Below are 25,248 nucleotides of genomic sequence, written 5' to 3' on the forward strand. Positions count from 1 at the left end.
AAAAACACTGAATTTGTAACTCCCATTAATCCAACCCAGGAATTATCATGCTGGTGGATGAGAGTTGGACAGGGACCCGGTTCAAGTTTCTACTTAATAACGGAGCTCATGGGGTCACTTTTGGCCAATTCTTTTTGCTCAGTCCAGTTTCCCACACAAAATTGACCTGAGAATAAAATGAAAGGAAACCCACGCGTACGTCCTAACTCAAGTTAGGAAAGGAGATAAATAAAGTTGTAAATTAAAAGAAATACTGAGATAATGAAGGTTTTCTCAATACCTTACCTAATGGTGGTTCTCAAGAATATAATTTGGGAGATTTATTGATGCAGAAAATTGGGTCCCGGTGATCGCCAGATCCTACATTGTAGTTTTATAACTGACTTGTTTTAATGAGCCATATGAGAAGCTAGCTGGACATGGATGGTAGGGTAGATAGTTAATAAAGTAAAAAAAAAATCACAACTACTAACTCTTTGCAGTGATTCCAGGAAGACAAAATGGGAATGGCCTAACCCTAGGAGAAGACTGATAACTTCCTGAAGTCATTTTTAAATGTCTCAAAAGGACCAAATACATTTTAATGGAAAAGTCACAACAACTAGCAGATGAGTCCAGTGTTATTGGACTGAGTCCTTTCTCTGCTGCATGTTTCACCTAAAGGACGAGTTTTAGGACTTTAGGATTTCTGCCTTTAAAAATGGCACATAGTGCCAAAAAAAAAAAAGTGAAAAAATGTTGATGTCTCCAACCCAGTGTGGAATCGAGAGCCATTTTACTTTAATTGTACAGAAAAAAAGGACACTCTAAGGTGTAAGTAAAATAATCTTCCCAGAGGCAAATAAAAAGTCATTTAAAATGTATGTTTCCTAAAAAAAATGCCCTAGGTTGATCCCACCTTTTTGTTTTATCAGATAGTGGTACAAATGAAAGCAACTTTGAGATGTGTGAGCTTTATGACCACACATCTTAAAGTTGCTAAGATTAAGAAACACTAGCTTAAAAGAATATATCCTTGTCCGTAAAAAAAGCCACGGGTTCTAAGAGGAACATAGCAACTGTGTATTGTGATTGTTTTAGATAATAATTTCACCCCCCAAAACAGAATTGTCTAGAGGAAGATGAGCTATGCACAATCTTAAAGATCAACAGAGTTCAAATGATGCAGAACTTGAATACCCAAATTTTTCCAAACAAGTGCTTATCAAAAACACTGAATTTGTAACTCCCGTTAATCCAACCCAGGAATTATCATGGTGGTGGATGAGAGTTGGACAGGGACCCGGTTCAAGTTTTTACTTAATAACGGAGCTCATGGGGTCACTTTTTAGGGATAAATATATCAATAGTGTCTAAGAAGGAATTACTCATTCTTGTTAAAACCTACTTTGCAGGTAAATTACTGCGAGTAAGAGCTATTTTCTTATCAGTGTATTTGCACTAAAGTTGCAGCATATTTATGGAATAGCTTTGGGTGCCATGTTGACTGCTACACACCCAAGAAAGTCAGAACTGGCTTGCAACTGCTTGACCAAATTATATCTTTCTGTTTAGGCTTGCTACTGTACACTCTCTGGAAATGGGTTTTGGGGAAGGAAAATTGGTGCTTTTTCCTGACTCCTAATTACCACAGTAGTTAATGGCATATTTCTTTAAAGAAAAAAAATTGTCTATATGCTGATTAAAAAAACCCTTTCCCTGTTACGAAAGCTAGTGTTATTGTCCTATCACGTATGAGATGACTGGAAATAGTTGAGAGATTCCTTCAGCCTTGCTTGAAACTTCCTTTTATAGTCTGAGCAGGTATATCCCCTTTGCCAAGGAGGATACTCCTTTCTTTTCTTTACATTTTTATATGAGCTTAGCAGTCATCCAGTAACATCACCAAAAGGGGTACAGCAGTCATGGCTAATCTTTTTTGCCATCGCATGCCAAAAGAGCCGAGGTGGCGCAGTGGTTAAATGCAGCACTGCAGGCTACTTCAGCTGACTGCAGTCCTGCAGTTCGGCTGTTCAAATCTCACCGGCTCAGGGTTGACTCAGCCTTCCATCCTTCCGAGGTGGGTAAAATGAGGACCCGGATTGTTGTTGGGGGCAATATGCTGACTCTGTAAACTGCTTAGAGAGGGCTGAAAGCCCTATGAAGCAGTATATAAGTCTAACTGCTATTGCTATTGCTAAGTGGGGGAAGCGCAAGGGGTTGTGCATTGGCGTGCTCACACCCATAATTCTATGCGTGAGACACCCCACCACCACCTTTTGCGTGTGATGGACCCATTTTTCGCCATCCCCAGGCTCCAGAGGCTTTCTAGGAGAGTGGGGAGGGCGAAAACGGCCTCCCCCGGAAGTTCTCCAGAGGCTTCAGAAGCCCGAGGAGGGCAAAAAATGGCCCTATGGGTAACCTAACCCAGAAATCCGTTCCCGATGGCATGACATGGGTTCGCCATCACAGGGGTAGAGTCAAAAATTACCTGTTTAATCGTTAATCTTAGGGGTGTAATTATTTCAAGAACAAACATTGGTGCATTAAACCCATTGGAAGCTTAATATACTTAATGCAAGGAACATTGACAGAGAATATTTAGAAAGTTGTCACAGTTGTGGGTTGATTTTCACGCAATGCCATCAGTATATTTTTGGGAAATTGTAGGCTGGGCAGGTTGGACTTCAAGCAACTGAAAATTTCATCCCCCTTAAGCAAAGTCTTCTGCAGATGTCTGATCTCATTTCCAAATGTTATTTGGATATAATCGACTGTCAGTCTATCTAGGGATGGGTCACTGGCAGAAGAAATGGATTTGTTTTGTGCCTATCAGAACACCCAGTTTTCCAAAAACAGACAGATATTCTTCTGAAAATGTCTCCTGGAACTATATAGAAGGGATTGTAAGGGTTAGGGGGTGAATAGCAAATCTAAAGTATCTCACCCTTCCCAGGAATAAACCTAATGCAGGTAGTCTTCAACCTATGACGACAACTGAGCCCAAAATTTATGCTGTTAAGAAAAAAACTTGTTAAGTGAGTATTACCCCATTTTACGACTTTCCTTTCCTCCACGTTTGTGAAGTGGATCCCTGCAGTTGTTCAATTAGCAACACAATGGTTAAGTGAACTTGGTTTCCCCCTTGCCTTTGCTTGTCAGAAGGTCCCAAAAGGGGATCAGATGAGCCCAGCATGCTGCAACTGTCATAAATGTGAGCCGGTTGCCAAGCATCGAAACGTAAATCTCAGTGACCATGGGGATGTGTATTTTTCAACGCCGTTGTAATGTTGTATGGTCACTTAATGGGCTGTTAAGTCAAGGGCTACCTATGCAGTCCCCTAATCGAAGGAGTTCCAGTAACTTCCTGAGGACGAAAGATACTGGACCACAAGCCAATTGGTTACCAAGTTGACCTTAAAAGATCTGAGAGGACCACTGGGAAGAATCATCTCTTCGCTTTGAGCATTATAACATCCCCTGTGTTAATTTCCCACTGTGATTCAACTTTGCAGTGAAGGTCCGTGAAGGGGACTGACGACAGCTGTTGCATATGGAAGGCTCAGGGCAGATGTTAGTGCACTTGTACTTTGGGGTGCCTGAAAGATGCCAGATGCTGATAGCAGGCTTGATTTGTTGTTCATGGGAACTTAATGTCCAGATCAAGGGAGGAGACGGGATTGCTGTCAGTTTTCCTATAATCTCATTAGAAGTGACTATGTTCTTCTGCCTTTCTTGAGTGCAGCGTCAGACATCCATCTGCTGTAGGCTCTGTCTCTTGGCTGGTAGGGTTTCAGTCCCTCTTGGTTTTTGGTCCTTTTCCCTCTCTCGGGGGAGGCAACATCCCCCTTCTCTCTTCAGCCCCACTTTCACTTCCCCACAGTGTGTATCTGTAACTTGGATTTCTCATCTTGCAGAGAGGAAATCAGATTCCTTTATTTCCCCTGCCCCTCCTTTCCTCCTCTTCCTTTTTTCCCCTCTTCCGTTTTCCCTTTCCTTATTTTTCCTGCATTATTCCCACCACCCACCCACCCCCACCACCCAGCCTGTGCGGTTGTTACCACTCACCGTGAACTAACACGCCCCCTGGTGTTTGCATGCAGTCATTGCATCCAGCAGATCCTGGAGGCTGTTCTCCATTGCCACCAAATGGGGGTCGTCCACAGAGACCTCAAGGTGAGTTTTCTTCCCCACTGCTCTGTCCGTCTGTCCGTCTTTGTATCTTTGCATGTTTTTTTTTAAACTTCCGTAAAAAAAAAGAAGTTGGATCACTTCTGAATGGTTGAGACTAATTCCCCTGAAAAAACACCTTCCAGGGTCCTTAGAAAGTTGTGCAATTTGTTTCTTGATCTTGGATTTATTAGGTCATCCCTCTGACAGACTAATCAGAAATCAGCTTAATCTAATGGCAGCTGTGTTGTATGTTTTGCTGTGATCTAGCCTGGCTTGGACTAATAGGGGGGATCTACTGCCTGATGAACCTTATCAACTTAACATTCCAAGCCCTGGGTGAAGCCATCGGTTCCACCACAAAACCGTGTTCGACTAAAGGGCGCTCGACGAAACCGCGTAGCTGACGTCATCACAGCACGACAACAGTGCGGAGAAAAAAGCACGCTGTAAACACTAAACCTAAAATTAACACCTAAACCTAACCCCTAACCCCTAAACCTAAACCTAACCCTAAACCAAACCCTTAACCTAACCCTAAACCTAACCCTTAACCTAACGCTAAACCTAATCCTAACCCTTAACCCAGTGTTTTTCAACCACTGTGCCGCGGCACACTAGTGTGCCGTGACATAGTGTAAGGTGTGCCGTGGGAAAAACACTTTATATATAGTCAATATAGGCACAGTGTTAAATTTTTTAAACATTTTCTAATGGTGGTGTGCCTCGTGATTTTTTTCATGAAAAAAGTGTGCCTTTGCACAAAAAAGGTTGAAAAACACTGCCTTAACCTAACCCTAAACCTAATCCTAACCCTTAACCTAACCCTAAACCTAACCCTAACCCTTAACCTAACCCTAACCCTAAACCTAACCCTTACCTTAAATTGAATCGGCTTGCTTTCAAAGTGCTATTTAAAGCGCCCTTCTTTCTCCGCGCTCGCTATTGTCGCCCTGCTGATGACGTCAGCGACTCGGTTTAATCGGGCGCGGCTTAGTCGGGCGCGGTTTTGTCATGCTACGGAAGCCATCATTCTTTGAGTTCCTTGTAGAGGTGATTAGAATAAGTAAATCCTGCTGGGTCAGACCCCCCCCCCAAAAAAGCTGTATTCCCCGTATTCTATTCCTTCAGAGGTCATCTGGAAGTTCATGAGCAGGACCTCAGCAAAACAGGATTGTAGGCTTTGAAGAAGACCCAGCTATGCTGACTTTATACCTCATGATAAACTGCTTTGTTTTGCCTAGTGAGATGGGAATCTATGGTCTTCATGTTGCCCCACAGCATCCTTACATCAAACTGCTGATTTGGGTTGCATTGTTTTCCATTTCTTTTGCCTCTGAAAATTGCAGAATTGCTTGCTTTGCAGCTTACCTCCTGCCCACCCCCACCACAGTGCGTGCATGTATGTATCCATCCAGATATGCACCCACCCTCTTTCCCATGCAACATGCATTCAATCACCATCCCATGCAACACGCATTCTATCACCATCCCATGTAGCATGCATTCTAGAGCCATAAGAATCCAGATTAAAAGAAGGAAAGATACCTGAACTCAGAATAAGCCAGGAAAATGTGCAAAGTATGGGCCCACATTTGCTACAATTACCAGTAAATCAAGAACATAATAATTTGCCACCTGGAGCAAAAGTAAGGCCAAAATAATCTGGATTCTACATGTTAAAGAGACAGTTGATTTCGGTCTTACTTTACCAAACCGCAAAAGTATAATTGGGAAGCCAAGTTGTTTTGTTCTGAGTTTTAAAGAACTAAGAGGTTGTTAGCTTTCAGGAACATGGAAGAATTAGTTGCAACCATTTCCCTTCAGTGGCCAAACACCAAACTGCACCTTTCATTGAAATTCAGAGGTCAAATAGAGCATGCTTGAAGAAGGATGTTTAGTAGTAATTCATGGTAAGGTATCAGGGGTGCTTTATATCCAGGATACCTAAATTCTAGAGCCTGTGTGATTCCACACAACCAATGGATTGTACAAGTGCAGCTTAGACTGCCTAGCAGGTTTCTTTGGACCTCTTGTGCAAGTCTTGGAATGTGAAATACCTCAGAGGTTTTTCTATGGTCTTGGCCACATTGGCGCAAAACTACTCTTTGCTATCACTGCCTTATTCCAAGTTGGAACTTTAAAAGACAGTCCCCGTTGAATCCTGGACTGCAAGAAGTTTTCTTAATAGGAGAGATGCCATACTTCATGATCTTGTCCAGTGGTGGGTTTCAAAAATTATTCGAACCTACTCTGTGGGTGTGGCCTCCTTTGTGGGAGTGGCTTGCTGCCCATGTGACCGGATGGGAGTGGCTTGCCGCCCATGTGACCGGATATGAAGATGCCAACGACACTTGTCAAAACCACCTTAAATTACCTCACACACAGCACTGGCGTGCATAAGAATATGACGTAAACTTGTTTTTTAAAAGGCATCTTTGGTTTGCGTTAAAACAACTTCAACACACGCAATGTTCTGATTGCACCACAAACGCAGTAGTCATCCTTACCTTTCACAGAGGCACTGAGTTTTATAAATGTGAGCATGATAGTGTAGAATAATCATATCCAAGGACCAGGGGTGGGTTTCAAAAAAAATTGGAACCTCTTCTGTAGGTGTGGCCTGCTTTCCGGGTCCACTGGTGGAACCTCTTCTAACCGGTTCGGTAGATTTGATGAACCAGTTCTACCGAATAGGTGCGAACTGGTAGGAACCCACCTCTGATCTTGTCCTAATTCAGCGGAGACCTTCTAGATCCATCCATCCATCCTGTCATATCTTCTGCAATTGTATATCTTCCTCTGCCAGCATTGGCAACATGCTTTGGGGTTCCATGTGAGACAAGCCTTTCTTTCTGCATGCTTGCATGGCATTTGTGGTCCTGGCACTTTAATGCAGTTTGGTGGATTTGAGCTGATTTCTGGGTAGCTGTTGGAGGACCAACCAGGGAATCCATAGGGTAGGTAGGACGTAGGAACAGCCAAATCCCAATATTTTCAGCAAACCTGAACTATCATTTGGTTCCCCAACTTACTTACTTCTTGCCTTCTTCCACTTTCCTTTAGCCATTCATTTTCCCACCCTTTCCAACTTTTTTTCTTCCTGTTCTTCGGTGTCTGGGTCAAGACTTTAAGCCAAAGAGTGATGTTTGTAGACAGAGCAGCTGTCATCTCTCTTCTTCTAGAAGTGTGCATGCATTCTATGTCTGGTTTAAATGTGTGCAAATGATTTATTTCTGTGAGTTTTCCTGTATTGGGTTTCTGATTGTGGTACACTCCCTGTCCGGCCTCTTTATAACGCTCCTTTGGGTTGAGATGTCACTGGAGTACTATAAAGAGATCGCATTTGATAAGTTTAATGGGTGGTTAAGGTTCGGCAATGTCTGGGTGTGTTGTAGTGGCAATAAAGAAGGGGAATCTTGACAAGACCCCCCTCTTTGTCTCCGTGTCCTGGGAATTTCTTTTTGAAAAGTTCTGTGTCTGTATCTGTTGGTCTTTTATAAAAAAAGATCTGGGCTACCCCTCTCATTCCACTTCTGTGGTTATTATTTCTTGTTAGGCTTTGGAACAGGAATTTGACCAGAGGTTAAATCCTTTAAGATTAAAAATAAATAAAGAAACAAACCTGGCAAAATTGTTTAACATCTTTAACTTTCTGTTCAACATAAGCAGGGCTGAATTGTTTGGGGTGTCAAGCTAATTGGAGGGTTCATTTCTGGAGTCAAGCAAAGCATCCATGTCGGAAAATCATTTGGTTAATTTGAATAGCTGGTTTTGCTTTCAGCAGAATTGCCTTTACAAATGCCTAATAAAATTTGTGCATAAACCTACCTAAACTCTTTACTAGGCAAGATGTGCAAAAATATCTCCAGAGCCTTGGACAATATTACTTAAGTAGGAAAAAAAACCCCTTTGCTTTCCATTCCATGGTTGAAAAGTTTTAGCTTCTGCCAAGAATTTGCCCATGGTAACATGTTTTAGTATGGGAGAGCTTGTGGTTCTTCGTGGTTGCTAAAATAGAATCTCTGAGAGATGAAATGTGATTTCACATGCATGGGATAACGTCTGTGTATTCCGTTTGTTTACTGAATGGAGTTGTGCAATTTTAAACCAGCTTCTATTATTCTAAGGAACGGGCTTTTGTGTGTGCAGTTTTGGGATAATACAGTGCCAATGATAAATCCACCTGTGGTAATATGTAAGTGTGTTCAGGTAGTCCTCGCTTACTAACTGTCTTTGAGTGACTGTAGGAGGATACGAAACTTGGAAAGAAAATAGCTTTGTGACCAATTGTTGCAGAGAAGTGAAATCACATGATGTTACGGTTAATTGCCATGGTGATTTATTTAACAATGAAAGCGGAAGTGGCATTGTAAGGTCATTGTGGTCATGTGTTTTTCCCTTAGTGACCACAATGCTTAATGATGGAGTTGTTGGTTCTAATTGTGGTCAGTAAGTGAGGACTACCTGTAGTGACGAGAAAAGTTCCTGCATTAATATCTCACACTTGTGTACTCATACTTTACTACAAAAGGATGTCCATTTAGCACATCTATTAATATATTTACTCTGATATTTGCAACTAAACAAAGCCTTTGATTTTATTTCTTATGCAAAAGATAAAGTATAAATGAAAATATTCATGTGGAGTTTACTTTATCAAGATGTATGAGGAAATGCAGCCTAAATGGTTCAGTTCTAAATTTAGTATTTCCAAAGGACCAACTAAAATCAAGGGGACTAAATTTAGTCACAATTTTTTCATTTCCTTCAATTTGTTCTAAGGATAACTTAATCTGGAAGCGACCCGTTATCTCCTAACATCTAGTGTTCATAATAACTGGGTGCTTTGAAAAATTAGTTGTGGCAAGGCTGACTTTCTCCAATATCTTTCTGAAAAATAATTACATTTTTTTAAAAGGGATTTTTATTTTAATTTTTTTTAATTTTTCAAGCTCGGAGTTAAAATATAAAACACTTTGCACTCATGATCATCTGAAGTCTTAATAGCACTTTGTAGTGCCTTGGTAAGACCACACTTGGAAATGCTGCATCCAGTTTTGTCGCCGTGATAAAAAAAGGTGTTGAGACTCTAGAAAGAGCGCAGAGAAGAGCAACAAAGATGATTAAGGACTGGAGGGTAAAACACACGAAGAACCGTTGGAATTGGGTATGCCTACTTTAATGAAAAGAAGGTGACATGGTACCAGCATTCCAATATCTCAGGGGCTGCCACAAAGAAGAGGTGGTCAACCTATTCTCCAAAGTAACTGAGGGCAGGACGAGAAGCAACGGATGGAAACTCATGGATCGAAACTAATCAAGGAGAGAAGCAGCATAGTTCTAAGGAGAAATAGACGGAACAATTAATCAGTGGAACGATTTGCCTTCAGATTTTCCTGTGGGTTTTTTCAGGTTGGTCTGATACGGTGTAGGGTTCCTGCCTGAGCAGGGGGTTGGATTAGAAGACTTCCAAGGTCTCTCCCAACTCTGTTATTTCAGATATGAGCACAGCACCTTTGCCTCCCAGTGGAGTGAGATGGGCGTGGTGAGATGGGCGGCAAATGAATTTAATAAATATATAAAATTAGACAGTTTTTTTTTAAATTCATCAAAGAGGAATAGCAAAGAAAATAGATGCGGTGAATATCAAAGGATTGGGACTTTGATTGAAAACATGATTAGATTGTCCCAAGGTGTGTAATTCCTTTCTTCAAAGAAGGATGGAAGGGCAATTGTGCTGATATTTTCTTCTGATGCTTTTCAGTGACATTAGAAAATTGAAATGGGACAACTGCTAATTATCATAGACCAGTGGTGGGTTTCAAAAATTGTTCAAACCTACTCTGTGAGTGTGTCCTCCTTTGTGGGAATGGCTTGCCACCCATGTGACCGGATATGAAGATGCCGACGACACTTGTCAGAACCACCTTAAATTACCTCACGCACAGCACTGGCATGCATAAGAATATGATGTAAACTTGTTTTTTAAAAGGCATCTTTGGTTTGTGTTAAAACAACTTCAACACACGCAATGTTCTGATTGCACCACAAACGCAGTAGTCATCCTTACCTTTCACAGAGGCACTGAGTTTTATAAATATGAGCATGATAGTATAGAATAATAATATCCAAGAACCAGTGGTGGGTTTCAAAAAAATTTGGAACCTCTTCTGTAGGTGTGGCCTGCTTTCCGGGTCCACTGGTGGAACCTCTTCTAACCGGTTCAGTAGATTTGACGAACCGGTTCTACCGAATAGGTGCAAACTGGTAGGAACCCACCTCTGTCATAGACCCTTGGAAAACATATCATTCAAATTATAAGCAATTTTTTTTCTGCATGTTTGTCCTCCTTGATTATAATAGAACACACTACCAAGTTAAGTGTGCTTATGAATGAAATCTCTTTAATTTTTGCTAACTGAATTTATCAGCTCATTTTTTAGCCATTTTCAGAGAAGAAGAATAAGAATGAAATCAGTAAATGAAGACAAAGTATAATTGTGTGTTCTTATTGGGCTGTGAAAGTTAGTGTAGAGTTTGGTCATTCTCTTTTATACTCACAACTTATAGCTAAATTTTAGTTTAGTTTATTGTCATTGCACATGGTACAACGAAATTAAATGCTGTCTTCAGTGTACATTACAATTATAAAAATAAAAACACAAACATACATCCTTTACATTCTATATAATTGAAATTGAAAACCCGATATTGTCCTATATTGTAGAATTCAATATGGTTATTCAGGGGTGGGATTCAGCCAGTTTGCACCAGTTCGGGAGAACCGGTTGTTAACTTTCTGAGCAGTTTGGTGAACTGGTTGTTGGAAGAAATGATTAGGGCAGAGAACCGGTTGCTAAATTATTTGAATCCCACCACTGTGGTTATTGCCCTGGGATAGAAGCTGTTTTTCAGCCTGTCCTTGTTTTTATTATTCTGTACCGTCTGCCAGATGGTAACATTTTTTTTTAAAAAGGGCGCCCAGGATGAGATGGATCTTTGAGAATGTTTTGAACTTTCTGAAGGCAGCGGGAGCTATAAAGCTCTTCCAAAGAGGGGAGAGGGCAACCCATGATCCTCTGGGCAATGACCTTAACTTTCTGGAGCGCCACTATCTGCCACTGTGCAATTAGCAAACCATACACAGATGCAGTAAGTTAGAATACTCTCTATGGTGCAGCGGTAGAAGGTCAACAGCAGTTTTTCATTCAGTTGTTGTTTCCGGAGAAGTCTCAGGTAGTATAATTTCTGCTGGGCCCTTTTGAGCAGTGCTGTAATGTTAGTGCCCCAGGGCAGGTCCTCTTTTAAGATAAGACCCAGAAACTTAAAACTGGCCATTTGCTCCACTCGGTCTCCATTGATAAGCAAGGGCTGTATGTTTGATCTATTCCTTCTATAGTCCACTATAAGCTCCTTGGTCTTATTGTTTATTATTGGTCTTATTTGCTTTTTAGACAAAGGTTCAGTGGACATAACTTACTAATGGTTGTTAACCTTTGCTCTTGATTACCAATAACTGTATACATTAGACCAGTGTTTCTCAACCTTGGCCACTTGAAGATGTCTGGACTTCAACTCCCAGAATTCGCTGGCTGGGGAATTCTGGGAGTTGAAGTCCAGACATCTTCAAGTAGCCAAGGTTGAGAAACACTGCATTAGACATTTGCATGAAATCAGTAAAGTGCAATATTTATCTTGACTTATAATAGTGACTATAAATTGCCCATAAAGTAGAGACAAAGGGATTCTCAAGTTCTAAGTGAATGCTGGCTGGGGAATTCTGGGAGTTGAAGTCCAGACATCTTCAAGTGGCCAAGGTTGAGAAACACTGGTCTAATGTATACAGTCTACTAGGGAAGGGTGTGACCAACCAGCTACATTGGTCTCATGGTATTTTATGATTTGTAGGTAATTCCAAAGACAACCTGTAGCTTCATATATCATATTAAGATATAATGTGCCTTGTTTGATTTTAGTTTACGTTGTAGTGTGAAACTAGCCATTGTAGTTAGGAAGTTTGATTCCCAACTGAGTATGAAGTATAAAACCAGCCACTTAGGGTTTATTGAACACAGCATAGTTAGTGCCATGTGCAAATAAGACCTCCGAGTTTCTTAGCTGCTACACATAGAAATATGCAGTACAGTAACCTGGCTAAATGTTGGCTTCTATTCCGAAAGGTCTTATTGGTATGTACATAAATAATAAAATTGTTTGTTACAAATGTGATTCCCTCCATATTTGATGGAGCTTCTAGGATGTGTCTGCCAATGACTGTTGGGTGGAAGTACTTCCTTGCATTGTTTAATTTGATGTTGCTTATTGGGGCGGGGGGAAGGAAGGCCAGGAAATGGGTTGTGTCACTGAGAAATACCCTGGCCTGAGTTTATAATGCTAGTTCCAAGATTCAGTATTATTTAAGCTGTCTTAAAACCAATACGGTTAGACAACTAATTTAATTCCCATTCATTGTAAGGGTGGACTATAATAGATGTTGCAGCTTGTTTTGGAGTTTCCTAGCTGGGAATTATAGTTCAAAGAAGAACTCTAGCTTGAAATCGTTCAACTGAAGCCTAAGACAGTTGTGAAATTCTAGTGGAAAGTGATGTTCATTACCTGCAGCAGGACTGCAGTGGAGACTTTATCCTTTTGCTGGAAATATGTTTCCACCCCTTAACAGCCATGCCTCTGAAGAAATAGCCATCCCATGGTTGTTAAGAAGCTTTATCTAGGTCTTTCAGGGCAGAAAAGAAAAGTATGAAGAACTGAGAGGTAGACATTTCAATCTCAAAAGTAAGATTGGCTCTGGGTGAGGGTGGCCTTTTCCTACAAAGGCACACCAGAGTAAAGTATATGAGGCTGCCATTACATTGCTCTCGTGGATTTTTCCATTGCTCATCTACCTGTAGATTCCTGTTCTGCAATCGATTATATTTGGGATTGCCTATATCAGAATGGATGGAATAGGCCCACAGATCCTTGTCCCATGGAGATTTCTCAGCCATCCAGGTCATGGTTGTCGCAAAGCGGCTTTTTTCAAAGGCAACTGAGCTTTCTTTTTTCCCCTCGAAGATGTTTCGCTTCTCATCCAAGAAGCTTCTTCCGTTCTAACTGAATGGTGGGGAGTGAAAGGATTTACAACACCAGCAGTTCCAAAAAGTCCCATACACCCATTTATACTATTCAGGTGACCTTGAGGACACAGGTAAACCTCCAAGGGGGCTTCAGCATCTCTCAGAAAGAATGCCAAGAACCATATGGCTACAAGGAATATAAATCCTTCCATTCTCCACCATTCAGTCAGAACTGGAGAAGCTTCTTGGATGGGAAACAAAATGTCTTCAATATTAAATAAATAAAGCCCAGTTCTCTTTTGAAAAAAAAAGCACCTTTGTTGGGTGATCTTCTTCCTTGGGTCAGAGAGATGTAATAGTATCTGTGAATTGATGGCTAGCTAGAAGGATCTTAAGCTTATCAAGCCCTATTTCTAGGGAATTTCTCAGTCATCCAGGTTGCATTTTCAAGAGGCAACTGGACTTCCTTGTTTCTCTTTGAAGACGTTTTGCTCCTCATCCAAGGAGCTTCTTCAGCTCTGACTGGATGGTGGAGAAGGATTTATACTCCTCCTTTTGGAGAGTCATGGAGGCCACTTGGAGGTTTGTCTGTCTCCTCAGAGTGCAATGTGAGTAGTGCAATGGGTGTGGAGCCTTCTTGGACCTGCTGAAAGGACTCTGTTGTGGAGCTGGGTTTTCTGCAGGATGTTTTCTGCCCTGTGGCCCTTCCCTGTTGAACACAGGTGCAGGCTGTTGGGGATGAGCCTGTGTGTTGTCTCCATCTCCGACGGAAGCACGAATGGTTCCTGTGGCCTGCATTTTTCCCCCTGAAAGTCCATTTATTCTCCCACACCATTCAAGGATGCTCATCCCAAAGTGCATAGCTAAATGTCTAAATATCAAGCCCTACTTTTTTTTCTCAGTGGGATATACGGTGTCTCTTATCAATAACTATTGGACTTCCCATTAGTACAGGCTGTAGAGTCTAAGTTCTTTTGCTTTTAATAAGGCGTCCTTCCTAAAACCTCTTAAGAAGGAAGTTGCATGGTTTGTAGACTCAGCTGTGCATGCTTGCATACTGGCAGCCACAGTTTGCTCCTAATCCTTTTCCAAAGCTTGCATACATTCTTTTTCTCTATAATTTGTAACATTGCCAAAGATTTCTAAGGAATGCATTCAACAGGAATACTTCTGTGTCTGCTAACTTTTGAGCTGGGTTGCCTATTTGGATATCAGCTATAATGGGATGCAAAGCGGAGCTTATTAATCCATATTTGTTGGATCAAAAAAAGAAATTCAAACAAAGGATGGAATGGAGGGGAGCCCTTGTGCATGTTTGGTGGGTCAAATATTGTTTGTTGTGTTGTCCTCGGTTTACCAACTGAAAAGCAGAGACCCACCATTATGTTCCTTTAATGTTGCATACATATACATATTTATATATACATATACATATATGCACATTCATCCCATTCTGCTACAGTTATGACATGACCAGAGAGAAGCGGAAGAGAGAATCTAGCCTTATCTAACCTGTCACCACCGTCCAGTCTGCCCCAGTCTCATACTAGGAAATCCAGCATCACACTCCATAGTTCTTGCTTGGAGAAGATCTAATCCAAGCCCCTTCAAAACCAAACGCAACCGAAGTCTCAAGTTCTAAGGGAAGCATCCTCAAGATGTTCTACAGGTAGTCCTCGACTTACAACCGTTCATTTAGTGACCGTTCAAAGTTACAAAGACGTTGAAAAAAAGTGACTTATGAGCGTTTTTTTACATTTAGAGCCATTGCCCTTATCCCCCCATGGTCACATGATCAAAATTCAGATCCCTTCATGTGATCGCCTTTTGTGACCTCCTGACAAGCAAAGCCAGCCTGGAAGCCAAATTCACTTAACGGATGTGTTACTACCTTAACAGCTACGGTGATGCACTTAGCAACTGTGGCAAGAAAGGTTGTAAAAATGGGGCAAAAACTGTCTCACTTAGCCACAGAAATTCTGGGCTCAGTTGTGGCCGTAAATCAAGGACTACCTGTTCTAGGAAACTCTTTCTAGAATAGCAGAACAATATTCCAAGCAGGAGGGAAATCTATCTCCCAAACGTTCCCAAGAAATTAGTTTTTCCCCTGGAATGCTGATTTGTAAACACAAAACATTACATCATGGATGCTTCAAAGCCCTCTCTGGCTCTTTAGTATCACAGCTTGCCTTTTAAAAAGATATGGGTAGATCGGACAGTTAAGGGGGCTATAGGGAGGACACTATATATCATGAGCCAGGTTTAAATCAAGAGCATGAAAGTCACAGCTATATAGTGAAAAAAACATGTGCTAGGAAATGCAAGTGAAGCTGGGTGGTTGTTTATGCCCCTTGCAGTTTTTGTGTGCACCTCCTCCCAATATAGACCCATAGAAGTGCATTTAAAATAAATTGTGAATGTCTTTTCCCAACTTAAACTCATTTTAAAAACAGCTTACTTGGAACTGTAGGAAGCTTGTGCTTCTGAACCTGTTAAGATCTCTCCCTCTAATTCTGAATGAAGGCCACTCACTTTAATTACAAGTTAGACTACAATGTTGTAGATACACACGCAGCAGAGATGAGCCTGGACTGCTAACAGGCCAGTGTTAAACATGTCTACTCACCTTCAATGGATTGAGTTCCCAAGTCAACACATGTAGGGTTGCATTGGTAGAAATACTGGCACAAAAGCAGATTGGATCTCTCATGACGTTGCTAAATCAAATCACGCAAATAACTAGCAGGGAGTTCAGTTATGAGGTCAACACCATTCAGTCCATCACCAGCCATTCATGCAAAGATGAGCTGTACGATGGAGTGTCTCAATTTTAGCGATAATCTTCCACTTAAAGAGGTTCTCTCTAGGTCTGTCTGTTTCACTCTTGTGTGGAGGGGAGGGGAGGATTGCAGATGTCTGATGGCTTCTGCAAACTGGCTGTTGTTGTTGTTGTTGTTGTTTCTTTTTTCTCCCTCCTTCCCTTTTGATTGATACTAACCACAAAACCATACATGACTATGAAAACGTCACCCTGTATTCTGTTGGGTCATCCCGACAGCCGGAGAACCTGCTTCTGGCCAGCAAATGCAAAGGAGCAGCGGTGAAATTGGCAGATTTTGGCTTGGCAATTGAGGTGCAAGGAGACCAGCAGGCCTGGTTTGGTGAGTGCTGGTGGAACTACGCTCCCTTCCTCTTTTCTTTATTTTTTATTTTTTGCGGTGGAGCCAGACGGTTGCGTGAACATACCTGTGTTGGCAATTTTTGCTTTCTTCCTCAGGCTTTGCAGGTACCCCTGGCTACCTTTCTCCAGAAGTTCTACGCAAAGAAGCTTACGGGAAACCTGTGGATATCTGGGCATGCGGTAAGAGAGAGCTATTTCTTTCTACTCTTATCATGGTGGGCCCGTAGAGTTGCAGAGACGGCTTCCCATTTAGACCATGGCTCTGCACCGCTTTGCAGAGCAGCTCACAAAAGTTGGTGTGTCGCCCTCAAAACTCAGGTAGAAGACACACTCTGATAGAACGCTGATAGTTTTGTAGAGTAAATAGTTTGGATACCGATTGAAGCAGGGGTGGGTTTCAGGCGGTTCGCGGCGGTCCCCGCGAACCGGTTGGTCGGCGAACCCGGAAGTAAGTAACTTCCGGGAACGCCGAAGGATCTGCCTGCCCGCTCGCGTTTCTTACCCGGTTTTGACAAGTTCTGCGCTTCCACGCATGTGCAGAACGCATACAGCACCTGCGTGATCCTCCAGGAGCAGCTGGAGCATCGCACAGGCGTTAGTACGCATGCGTGCACTGCGCGCATGCACGAGGATGCCGCTGGCCCCGTTCCAACCAAACCGGTTGGAACGGGGCGAGAAACCCACCCCTGGATTGAAGTCACGTATTATTATAAGTTATACATTTATGTTCCTCCTTACAGAATTTTCAAGATGGCCCAGAGCAAAAAGGAAAAAAGCCTGCAATAATAAACATTATGTTTAGCACTGATACGACCAAAATAGTCAAAGCGGCATGATGATATTCAATTCCGTATGGCTGCCAGGAAAATGACATGGGCTGTGCCTATGTGGTCACCAGATACTGTGCTTGACTAGATGGAGTATATAAAACCTTGTGGTCAAAATGGGGACGATGTCAGGACTTATCAAAGCTCCATTTCTTTTTGTGTGTCCCAAACAAAAAAATCAGGCAATCACACCATTATAGCCGACACGTGGACTTTTTTTTTAACCATGTCTATGGCTGCCCATGGCTAGAAGGGATCTCACTCCAGGTCTTCACCTTGTGGTGAAAACCAGTGAACACTCTAGATGGGATGTGCCTCTTGTTCCAATCACTATTCACCTCCCATTTGCTCAAGCACATGCGCACACAAACACAAACACACACTCCTGGTAAAAGAAGTAGCCTGCAACTCCTCGCACCCTTGCCTACAATTTGGAAATCTATTGTAGATCGCAAGATGAGGATCAGACGCCATTTGCTTGTTTCCTTGCTTGCTTTCTTCCTGTCCCAAATCAGGATGAGTAGGATATGCAACTCAAGATTTGGATCTGTTCACTTACTTAGTTCAGTTTAGATCAGTGTTTCTCAACCTTGGTTGAGAAGCACTGGTTTAGATTATTGCTGATTGATTAATCAAATGGCCATCTTAAAACACATTGCAACGTATCATTTGTCTGTTTATCTATTTGCTTTTGTTCCATTCTCCCCCCCCCCCCGCCCCAGGTGTTATTCTTTACATCTTACTCGTGGGATATCCTCCTTTTTGGGATGAGGATCAGCACAAGCTGTACCAACAGATTAAGGCTGGTGCCTACGATGTGAGCAGTGGTTTCTTTTTCTTGTGTTCCCTCTGTCTTACAACCTGTGAAGTTTCACTGACCGAAGAAAAAAGTTTCAGAAGTTGCTTTTCTTAAAATCATGTATTCGGCTTATTGTAAGCTCCTCAGCAGGAGCTTAAGTCTCCTTGAGACTATGAGAATGCTGTGTTTCCAAAGGGCGTTTGTTTCTCTCTTCAATCGATAGCTGTCAAGATAGATAGCTTGGCTTTACATATCACTGTAAGCCCTAATATGCTGTATTGCTTTCAACTAATTATTTATGAAATAAAGAAATCACGATTTACAGCAGGTGTGTGCCCAGCCTTTCGGCTTGCCTGGGTCGCACTGAATGAAGAGGAATTGTCTTGGGCCTTGTATAAAATATATAATATAGTAACTACTACAACAACAATAACAATATAATAACTATCTTTAAAAAAAATCACATCATAATGTTAAAAGTTTACGATCTTGTGACCAGCTGTCCAGGGCCATAGGCGGGCTATGGGTTGGTCATGCCTGATTTAGAATAATATGTCCATTAAAACAATATTGCCAAATATAATAACAATGATTCAAATGGAATAAATCATATACATCAGTGGTGGGTTTCAAAAATTGTTCGAACCTACTCTGTGGGTGTGGCCTCCTTTGTAGGAGTGGCTTGCCACCCATGTGACTGGATGGGAGTGGCTTGCAGCCCATGTGACCGGATATGAAGATGCCGACGACACTTGTCAGAACCACCTTAAATTACCTCACACACAGCACTGGCATGCATAAGAATATGACATAAACTTGTTTTTTAAAAGGCATCTTTGGTTTGCGTTAAAACAACTTCAACACACGCAATGTTCTGATTGCACCACAAACGCAGTAGTCATCCTTACCTTTCACAGAGGCACTGAGTTTTATAAATATGAGCATGATAGTGTAGAATAATCCTATCCAAGGACCAGTGATGGGTTTCAAAAAATTTTTGGAACCTCTTCTGTAGGTGTGTCCTGCTTTCCGGGTCCACTGGTGGAACCTCTTCTAACCGGTTTGGTAGATTTGACGAACCGGTTCTACCGAATAGGTGCGAACTGGTAGGAACCCACCTCTGATATACATAATTTTAAAAAAATGTCTGTAACTGATACCTCATATTGAGATTTAACAGCAATTTGTGGGTGAAATCTTGATCCATGCCTCAGATTTCTGTTGTGTCTTTGTGTTACTCTAGCATGTTTATTAGAAATACCAACTTAATTGGTCAGGGAAGACCCTCTTCTTTTAATATTAAAGTTGATTTCCTGCAATATCTCCTTCCCTTAGTTTCCTTCCCCTGAATGGGACACAGTCACTCCTGAAGCAAAAAACCTCATAAATCAAATGTTAACCATCAACCCTGCAAAGAGAATCACAGCACACGAAGCTCTGAAACATCCATGGGTCTGCGTAAGTATGATTGCACTTTCCTTCTTGCTTAGATTCAACCTATCTGCTCAAAACATTGTTAAAGGAATCCCAAGTTGTTTAGTGCCCTTAAGAGATTATAATAGTTACACCTTCTATGGTAGGATATTAGCAAAATAATGCTAAGGATGTATAAGCTCCCCAAAAGCTTTTATGAGAGTACCTCTACTGAGTAGATGTTTTAAAGCAGTGGTCTCCAACCTTGGCAACTTTAAGACCTGTGGACTTCAACTCCCAGAGTTCCTCAGCCAGCTTTGCTCTGGGAGTTGAAGTCCACAGGTCTTAAAGTTGCCAAGGTTGGAGACCACTGTTTTAAATGACCTCGTTTATATAACTTCACTATTTTGAGTATTCTGTGGCAAGCCTGACTAAAAGAGCTTGGATGATCCAAGAAGGATCCACTGAGAAGAGGCTAGATGGGGAGGATCCAGGGAGGATCCACTGAGCCACAAGGAGGCCCATTACTGGTCTCCCCCTACAGTTTGTTTGGGCTAACCTTATTGTTAGTGATGCCAATGTTCCTCTCTAAAAAGCTAACCTACATATGCTGCTATTGGGGGGTCTACAGAACAATGGGTTGCATGGTGCTGGGGAAACTGCCTGGGTAGGAAGATACTATAACCACCTTTCCATGGACTGCTTCAAGGACATCCTTCACAGTGCACTCAATATGGTTAACTGGTCCCTAAGCTGTTTTAAGAACCTGCGTGTATTAGATACACCGAAGCCTGTCTCTGTTTCCCAACAAACTCAACTCACCTTACCTTTTTGTTGATTCCTCCCCCCTTTTTTTCTGCATGCACTTTTTTTAATGCCAGGCCAAACACTTTAGATTTTAGCTCTTGGCTTCCCTATCACACTCCCATGCCTTGTAATGTTCTTTTTTTTCCCAGCAACGTTCAACAGTGGCTTCAATGATGCACAGGCAGGAGACCGTAGAGTGTCTGAAGAAGTTCAATGCAAGAAGGAAGCTCAAGGTAAGCGATTTAAGGAGATATGAAGGTGGAAATACACGAGGACCTTCAGTGCCGAATCTCTCTTAGCGGGTCCTGTAAGTGGGATAGTTTTGTTGACTCTGCCCTTAGTAATATAAATCAACATCCTTGGCCTCTTTCCTTCATCATATAAAGATGACTTTTCTTGACCATCTATCATGTTTTGAACAGATTGAACTTCTTTTACATCATCTTACAACTTTTCCTCTTCATAATCTCTGCCATCATCTTCCTATCTTTTTAACTTTCTCAATCATTTTGTCTGTAATCACAGGTTTCAATTCTGGCCTTCCATGTTTTGTTCAATTTAGATTTTGCCTCTTACAAGTTGACTGAATTGTCTGTACAATTTATGTTGACTCTTCCTGCCTCTTCATTGTCTTTCTCTGTTCCAATGTTTGTTTCTCCATTGTCTTCGTGGTGATCATTTTTCACTTTCTCAACTTCTCTACTCTTTTGGTTTTTGCGATTCTTCACCTTTGGGGCTGCTATTCTTAAGATCTACAAATATCTGTTGTGAACTCCATCTGACGTCAGGAAGGGCATCCAGCCAGTAAATGTTCAGCTCCATTCAGTTGCTCCAACTCTACCCTGAATTAAGGGATTACAGGTTCATAAAAGGGAGTTTTCTTAAGATTTGTCGTACCCAATCATATTTCCATGTTCGCCATATCCGTACATCTAATTGTATATGCATCTTTCTATCATTTTTTCTCGTTAAAAATCTAAAAATATTTTTTACTTTTTTTTATTGTTTTTATACACACATAAAGAAGAAAAAATGAATCATCTTTCATTTCATTTTGTAGAAAGCGTGTCCATTGTACAAATACATTTTGTGTGTTTCTTCCACAATCATTACATATACTTCATTAAAATTAAGTTGTACATTTTAGAATTTATGTATTTTACTATCACTATATTTGATTACAGTTACTTAAACTTGTTTTTATCTAAAATCATTTATATTTAAAGACACAACCACCTACTGGCATACTTTCACAATATCAATGAGTCTACCATAACTTTACATCTTTATAACATATTCTAAAAAAAGCGTCAATTAGTAGGATGTCTTACATTCCCTCCACTTTTCCCCCCCAATTCACAAATTAATGCTTCTGTCGGATTTACTTTTACTAGTACAACACACCTGTATATATCATTAAATATTATCCATCAACATTTCCTATTATTATTGTAGGTTAACTAAAAATTATTTACTATTTATCTCATCTCTCCTCTGCTCAGGCCCAAAAGAGATTATACCTTTATAACCAGCTCTCAACAGAAATTTATTAATAAAAGTTATAGGTCTTTTCCCTAATCCCCAGATTGCAATTTATATCCAGTTTATTTTACTAATTAAGGTTATCACTTCATTGTTATTATCATGATTAATTACATGTTAACAAAATAAACATTTAAAATCTAATACACTCTAAGAGATTTAACATTTCTACTTAATAATCACCAAAAGTATCCATTAACATTTCCTTATTGTTATTATAGTTGAAAAGAAAATAAATTGTTTACTATTTGTGTGACGTCTCCTCTCTTCTGTCCCAGATTAATTATACCCAAGTCTAAAAATATTGATGTGATCTCACGCTGTTCTTTTTTTCTGTTCTAAAAATCACCAGTTCTCTTAGAATTTACTATTAAAATCCAGGTTTGTGATACACGTTTCCTAGTTTACATTTCCCCATTTCATCTGTATACTGAATTACCTTAAGGAGGTAAAGTGCTTTTATTCTTTTTTCTATGGAAAATATTGAGACCCATGACATGGCTTTTATAGAAATAAAAGTGATAAAAACACTCAATCTTCTCTTTCTGAACACTCTATTCACCCTGTATCTTTTGTTAAAACCAGAATAAAACCTTCAAAAATACCTGATTAGTTTTTCGATTAGGATGAGGTTGACCAACTTTTTTTCTGCCCTCTAAGATTAATTGCATTATGACTTCCTTGATTTATGATAAACATTAATTAAAATTATTATAATTCTTTTTTTTTTAAGTTTTTATTTTATTTTTAAACAAATAAAGACAAACAGTACATGAAACATAAAACCCTCATCAGTTACATGTAGCATGTTGTTAGCAGTGGTGGGATTCAAATAATTTAACAACCCGTTCTCTGCCCTAATGACCAGCTGGGTAGGCGTAGCTCAGTGGTCATGTGACTGGGTGGGCGTGGCCAACTCAACGTCACTCACGTCGATGGGCGCTTCACCTTAGCTGTGACAATGTAATAAGGGTTAACCGGAGAGGCAGTTTCTGTAAGCAGGGCAATAAAGATTAGGCTAGAAACAACATCAGAATGTTTCCTTCCTGCCTTCCTTACAGGATTAACCCTGTAAAGTTGCGGGGGGGGGGGGGGGAGGAATCAAAATGAGATTTCTTCCAACAACCGGTTCTCCCAACTGCTTAGAAAATTAACAACCGGTTCTCCCGAATAGGTGCGAGCTGGCTGAATCCCACCACTGGTTGTTAGGTTACAAGCATTTGTGCATCACCACTTTCAATTGTGTATAAGCTCACAGATTATCCATATTATAATTCTTATAAAGGTAATAGAAGTAATGGCCATGTTTTGAACCATGACAACTCAGGTTGGTTTTCTGGCAATAATACTGATCTTTAGAAAAGCCAGCATAGCTGCACTGGTCCTTTATATACCTGTTAGTGAAAATGGATGATAGGGAATAAAATTACATGTAAGGAAAGTAAAACATTTAGCCAGATGTTTCAGCCCTGATTTCCAATTCAAAGACAGTCCCAACACACAAAGGGTAGACTGAATGCATTGTTTAGTAGCTGATGTTACTGATGCCAGGTTTCATCTAGCATTTAGGAACATCACTTGTGTCCCCCCCCCCAAATGTGTCGATTGCCACATCTTTACTCAACACACAACGACCTTAGTCCCCCATGTCTCTTGGCCCCACCAGAGCAAGCAGTTGATGGACAAAGACAGTAGCTAAAGTTATAGTTGTGTTGCATGAGAAAAGCTGTGAAGACTTAAGCTGTTCTTTCTCTCAGCTATGTTTCCATCATAGCAGAAAGGAGTAAGGCTGGGAAAAAGATAAGATTTGTCCTTTGTGATAGGCTGAAGATGAAGGAGCTTTCTGGGAATCTCCATAGAGTAGATTAAATGAAATAAAGGAGGAATATCAATTCTCTAAGGATAAAATGACCCATTCATGGCTCCGGAAATAATGTCTATGGGAGAGTCCCACTGTTAGGTTTTTGTCCTACTATACCAAGGGCGTCCAGCCTTGGCCACTTTTAAGACTTTTGGACTTCAACTCCCAGAATTCCCTGCCATGCCATGCCATGCTGGCTTGAGCATTCTGAAGGTTGAAATCTACAAGTCTTAAACTGGCCAAAGTTAGACACTCCTGTTTTATATAGTATATTCAGGAAACTACAGACATGCAGCCTTCCTACCAGGCCAATGTGACATTTGACACACATAATGAACCAGAGGTAAAGTTTATGGAACATTTAAGTTAGCAAGAGAAGCTGCCTTTCAGTTCTTTGTTGGTTTTAAAATCAAATTAAAACTCTTTACTCCTGCTTTGGATGAGGGAGACATTAGTGGGGCAAATAAAAATGATTATCCTTCAGGACATGTTAGAGATAATTTTGAAATTTGCCCCAAAGTTTAGACATCTGTTTCTTTTCTAAAAGTAGCCTATTTCTCATTACAACGCACTCATTACCTGATAATTCTGTGTCTGTTGCACATTATTTCATGTATATTCCGTGTATTGGAAAAGTGATATACTATTACAATGAGCTTAGGGCACAAGCATTTCTCTTCTGTACATTCTCCAGGCCTCATACTAATTGATCTGATTTATTTGACAAGATGTCTTTAACTTTCCAAGCATGGCAAAGGTTAGCTATAATGAAAAGAAATGGAATTATTTCCTTTTTGCCCAACAGCATGTTATCTATATTAATCTTTTCCTGCAAAGATTTGAATGTTAATCAACAATCCACTTCAGAAAATCAGTTCTTTTTAGCAATTAGGGAGGATTTTCTGCTATTCTTCAATGAATCAAGTTTCCAAAGACCAGCTTGTGCTGTCTTTTTAATACTAGTTTTATTTTCATTTTAGAATTCCCTGTTTCAGGGATGGTGGTGTTATGTAAGTGGATTGCAGCTGGGATAATGAAAAACACAAAAGGCAGAATATTAGTGTGTGGAATTTGGTGAACCACTATTTGGGCCACCATTTCTTGTGAAGGTCAACAGATGATTTTAGGCAGGTAGTATTATTATTTCAGCTGGACTTTGCTCAGAGATCTATTATGAAGATAATAACCCTTTTGTGCTTTAGAGGGATGGAGAGGGGCGAGAACTTAATAACAGATTACAAACCCACTTGGAGACCTTGCCTTTGGCTTGAAAGAATAGGACTGTGAGAAATGTGGACACAAACTTTCAGCAATCCATGACTGTTTCTTTTGTCACTTGACTGAACAGCAGGGACAATACAGGCAGTCCTCGACTTATAACTGTTCATTTAGTGACTGTTCGGAATTACAATGACACTGAAAAAGTGACTTATGACCATTTTTCATACTTACAACCATTACAGCATCCCCATGGTCATTTGATCAAAGTTCAGATGCTTAGCAACTGGTTCGTATTTATGACGGTTGCAGTGTCGCAGGGTCACGTGATGCCCTTTTGCGACCATCTGACAAGCAAGTGGTGAGAGTGCAGT

General features: G+C 40.7%; 1 protein-coding gene across 19 annotated transcripts in view; it reads left to right on the plus strand.

Annotated features, from left to right (window-relative positions):
* The window catches only part of CAMK2B (calcium/calmodulin dependent protein kinase II beta), a 210,428-nt gene that overhangs the window by 135,750 nt on the left and 49,430 nt on the right, over nucleotides 1-25,248 (plus strand). For 14 of the 19 annotated variants that reach the window (XM_087706256.1, XM_087706265.1, XM_087706266.1 and 11 more), the window contains exons 6-11: nucleotides 4,083-4,155; nucleotides 16,285-16,387; nucleotides 16,504-16,587; nucleotides 17,957-18,051; nucleotides 19,369-19,491; nucleotides 20,403-20,486. In XM_087706256.1, coding sequence (XP_087562382.1) covers nucleotides 4,083-4,155; nucleotides 16,285-16,387; nucleotides 16,504-16,587; nucleotides 17,957-18,051; nucleotides 19,369-19,491; nucleotides 20,403-20,486 — 562 coding nt within the window. The remainder of the gene's footprint in view (nucleotides 1-4,082; nucleotides 4,156-16,284; nucleotides 16,388-16,503; nucleotides 16,588-17,956; nucleotides 18,052-19,368; nucleotides 19,492-20,402; nucleotides 20,487-25,248) is intronic. The other 5 variants (XM_087706258.1, XM_087706263.1, XM_087706274.1 and 2 more) reach the window with 2 other exon arrangements.

The sequence above is a fragment of the Thamnophis sirtalis genome, unplaced genomic scaffold (assembly GCF_051295495.1).
Source record: "Thamnophis sirtalis isolate CommonGarterSnake01/CBP01778 unplaced genomic scaffold, rThaSir2_p1.2 scaffold_2, whole genome shotgun sequence".
Lineage (NCBI taxonomy): Eukaryota > Metazoa > Chordata > Lepidosauria > Squamata > Natricidae > Thamnophis > Thamnophis sirtalis.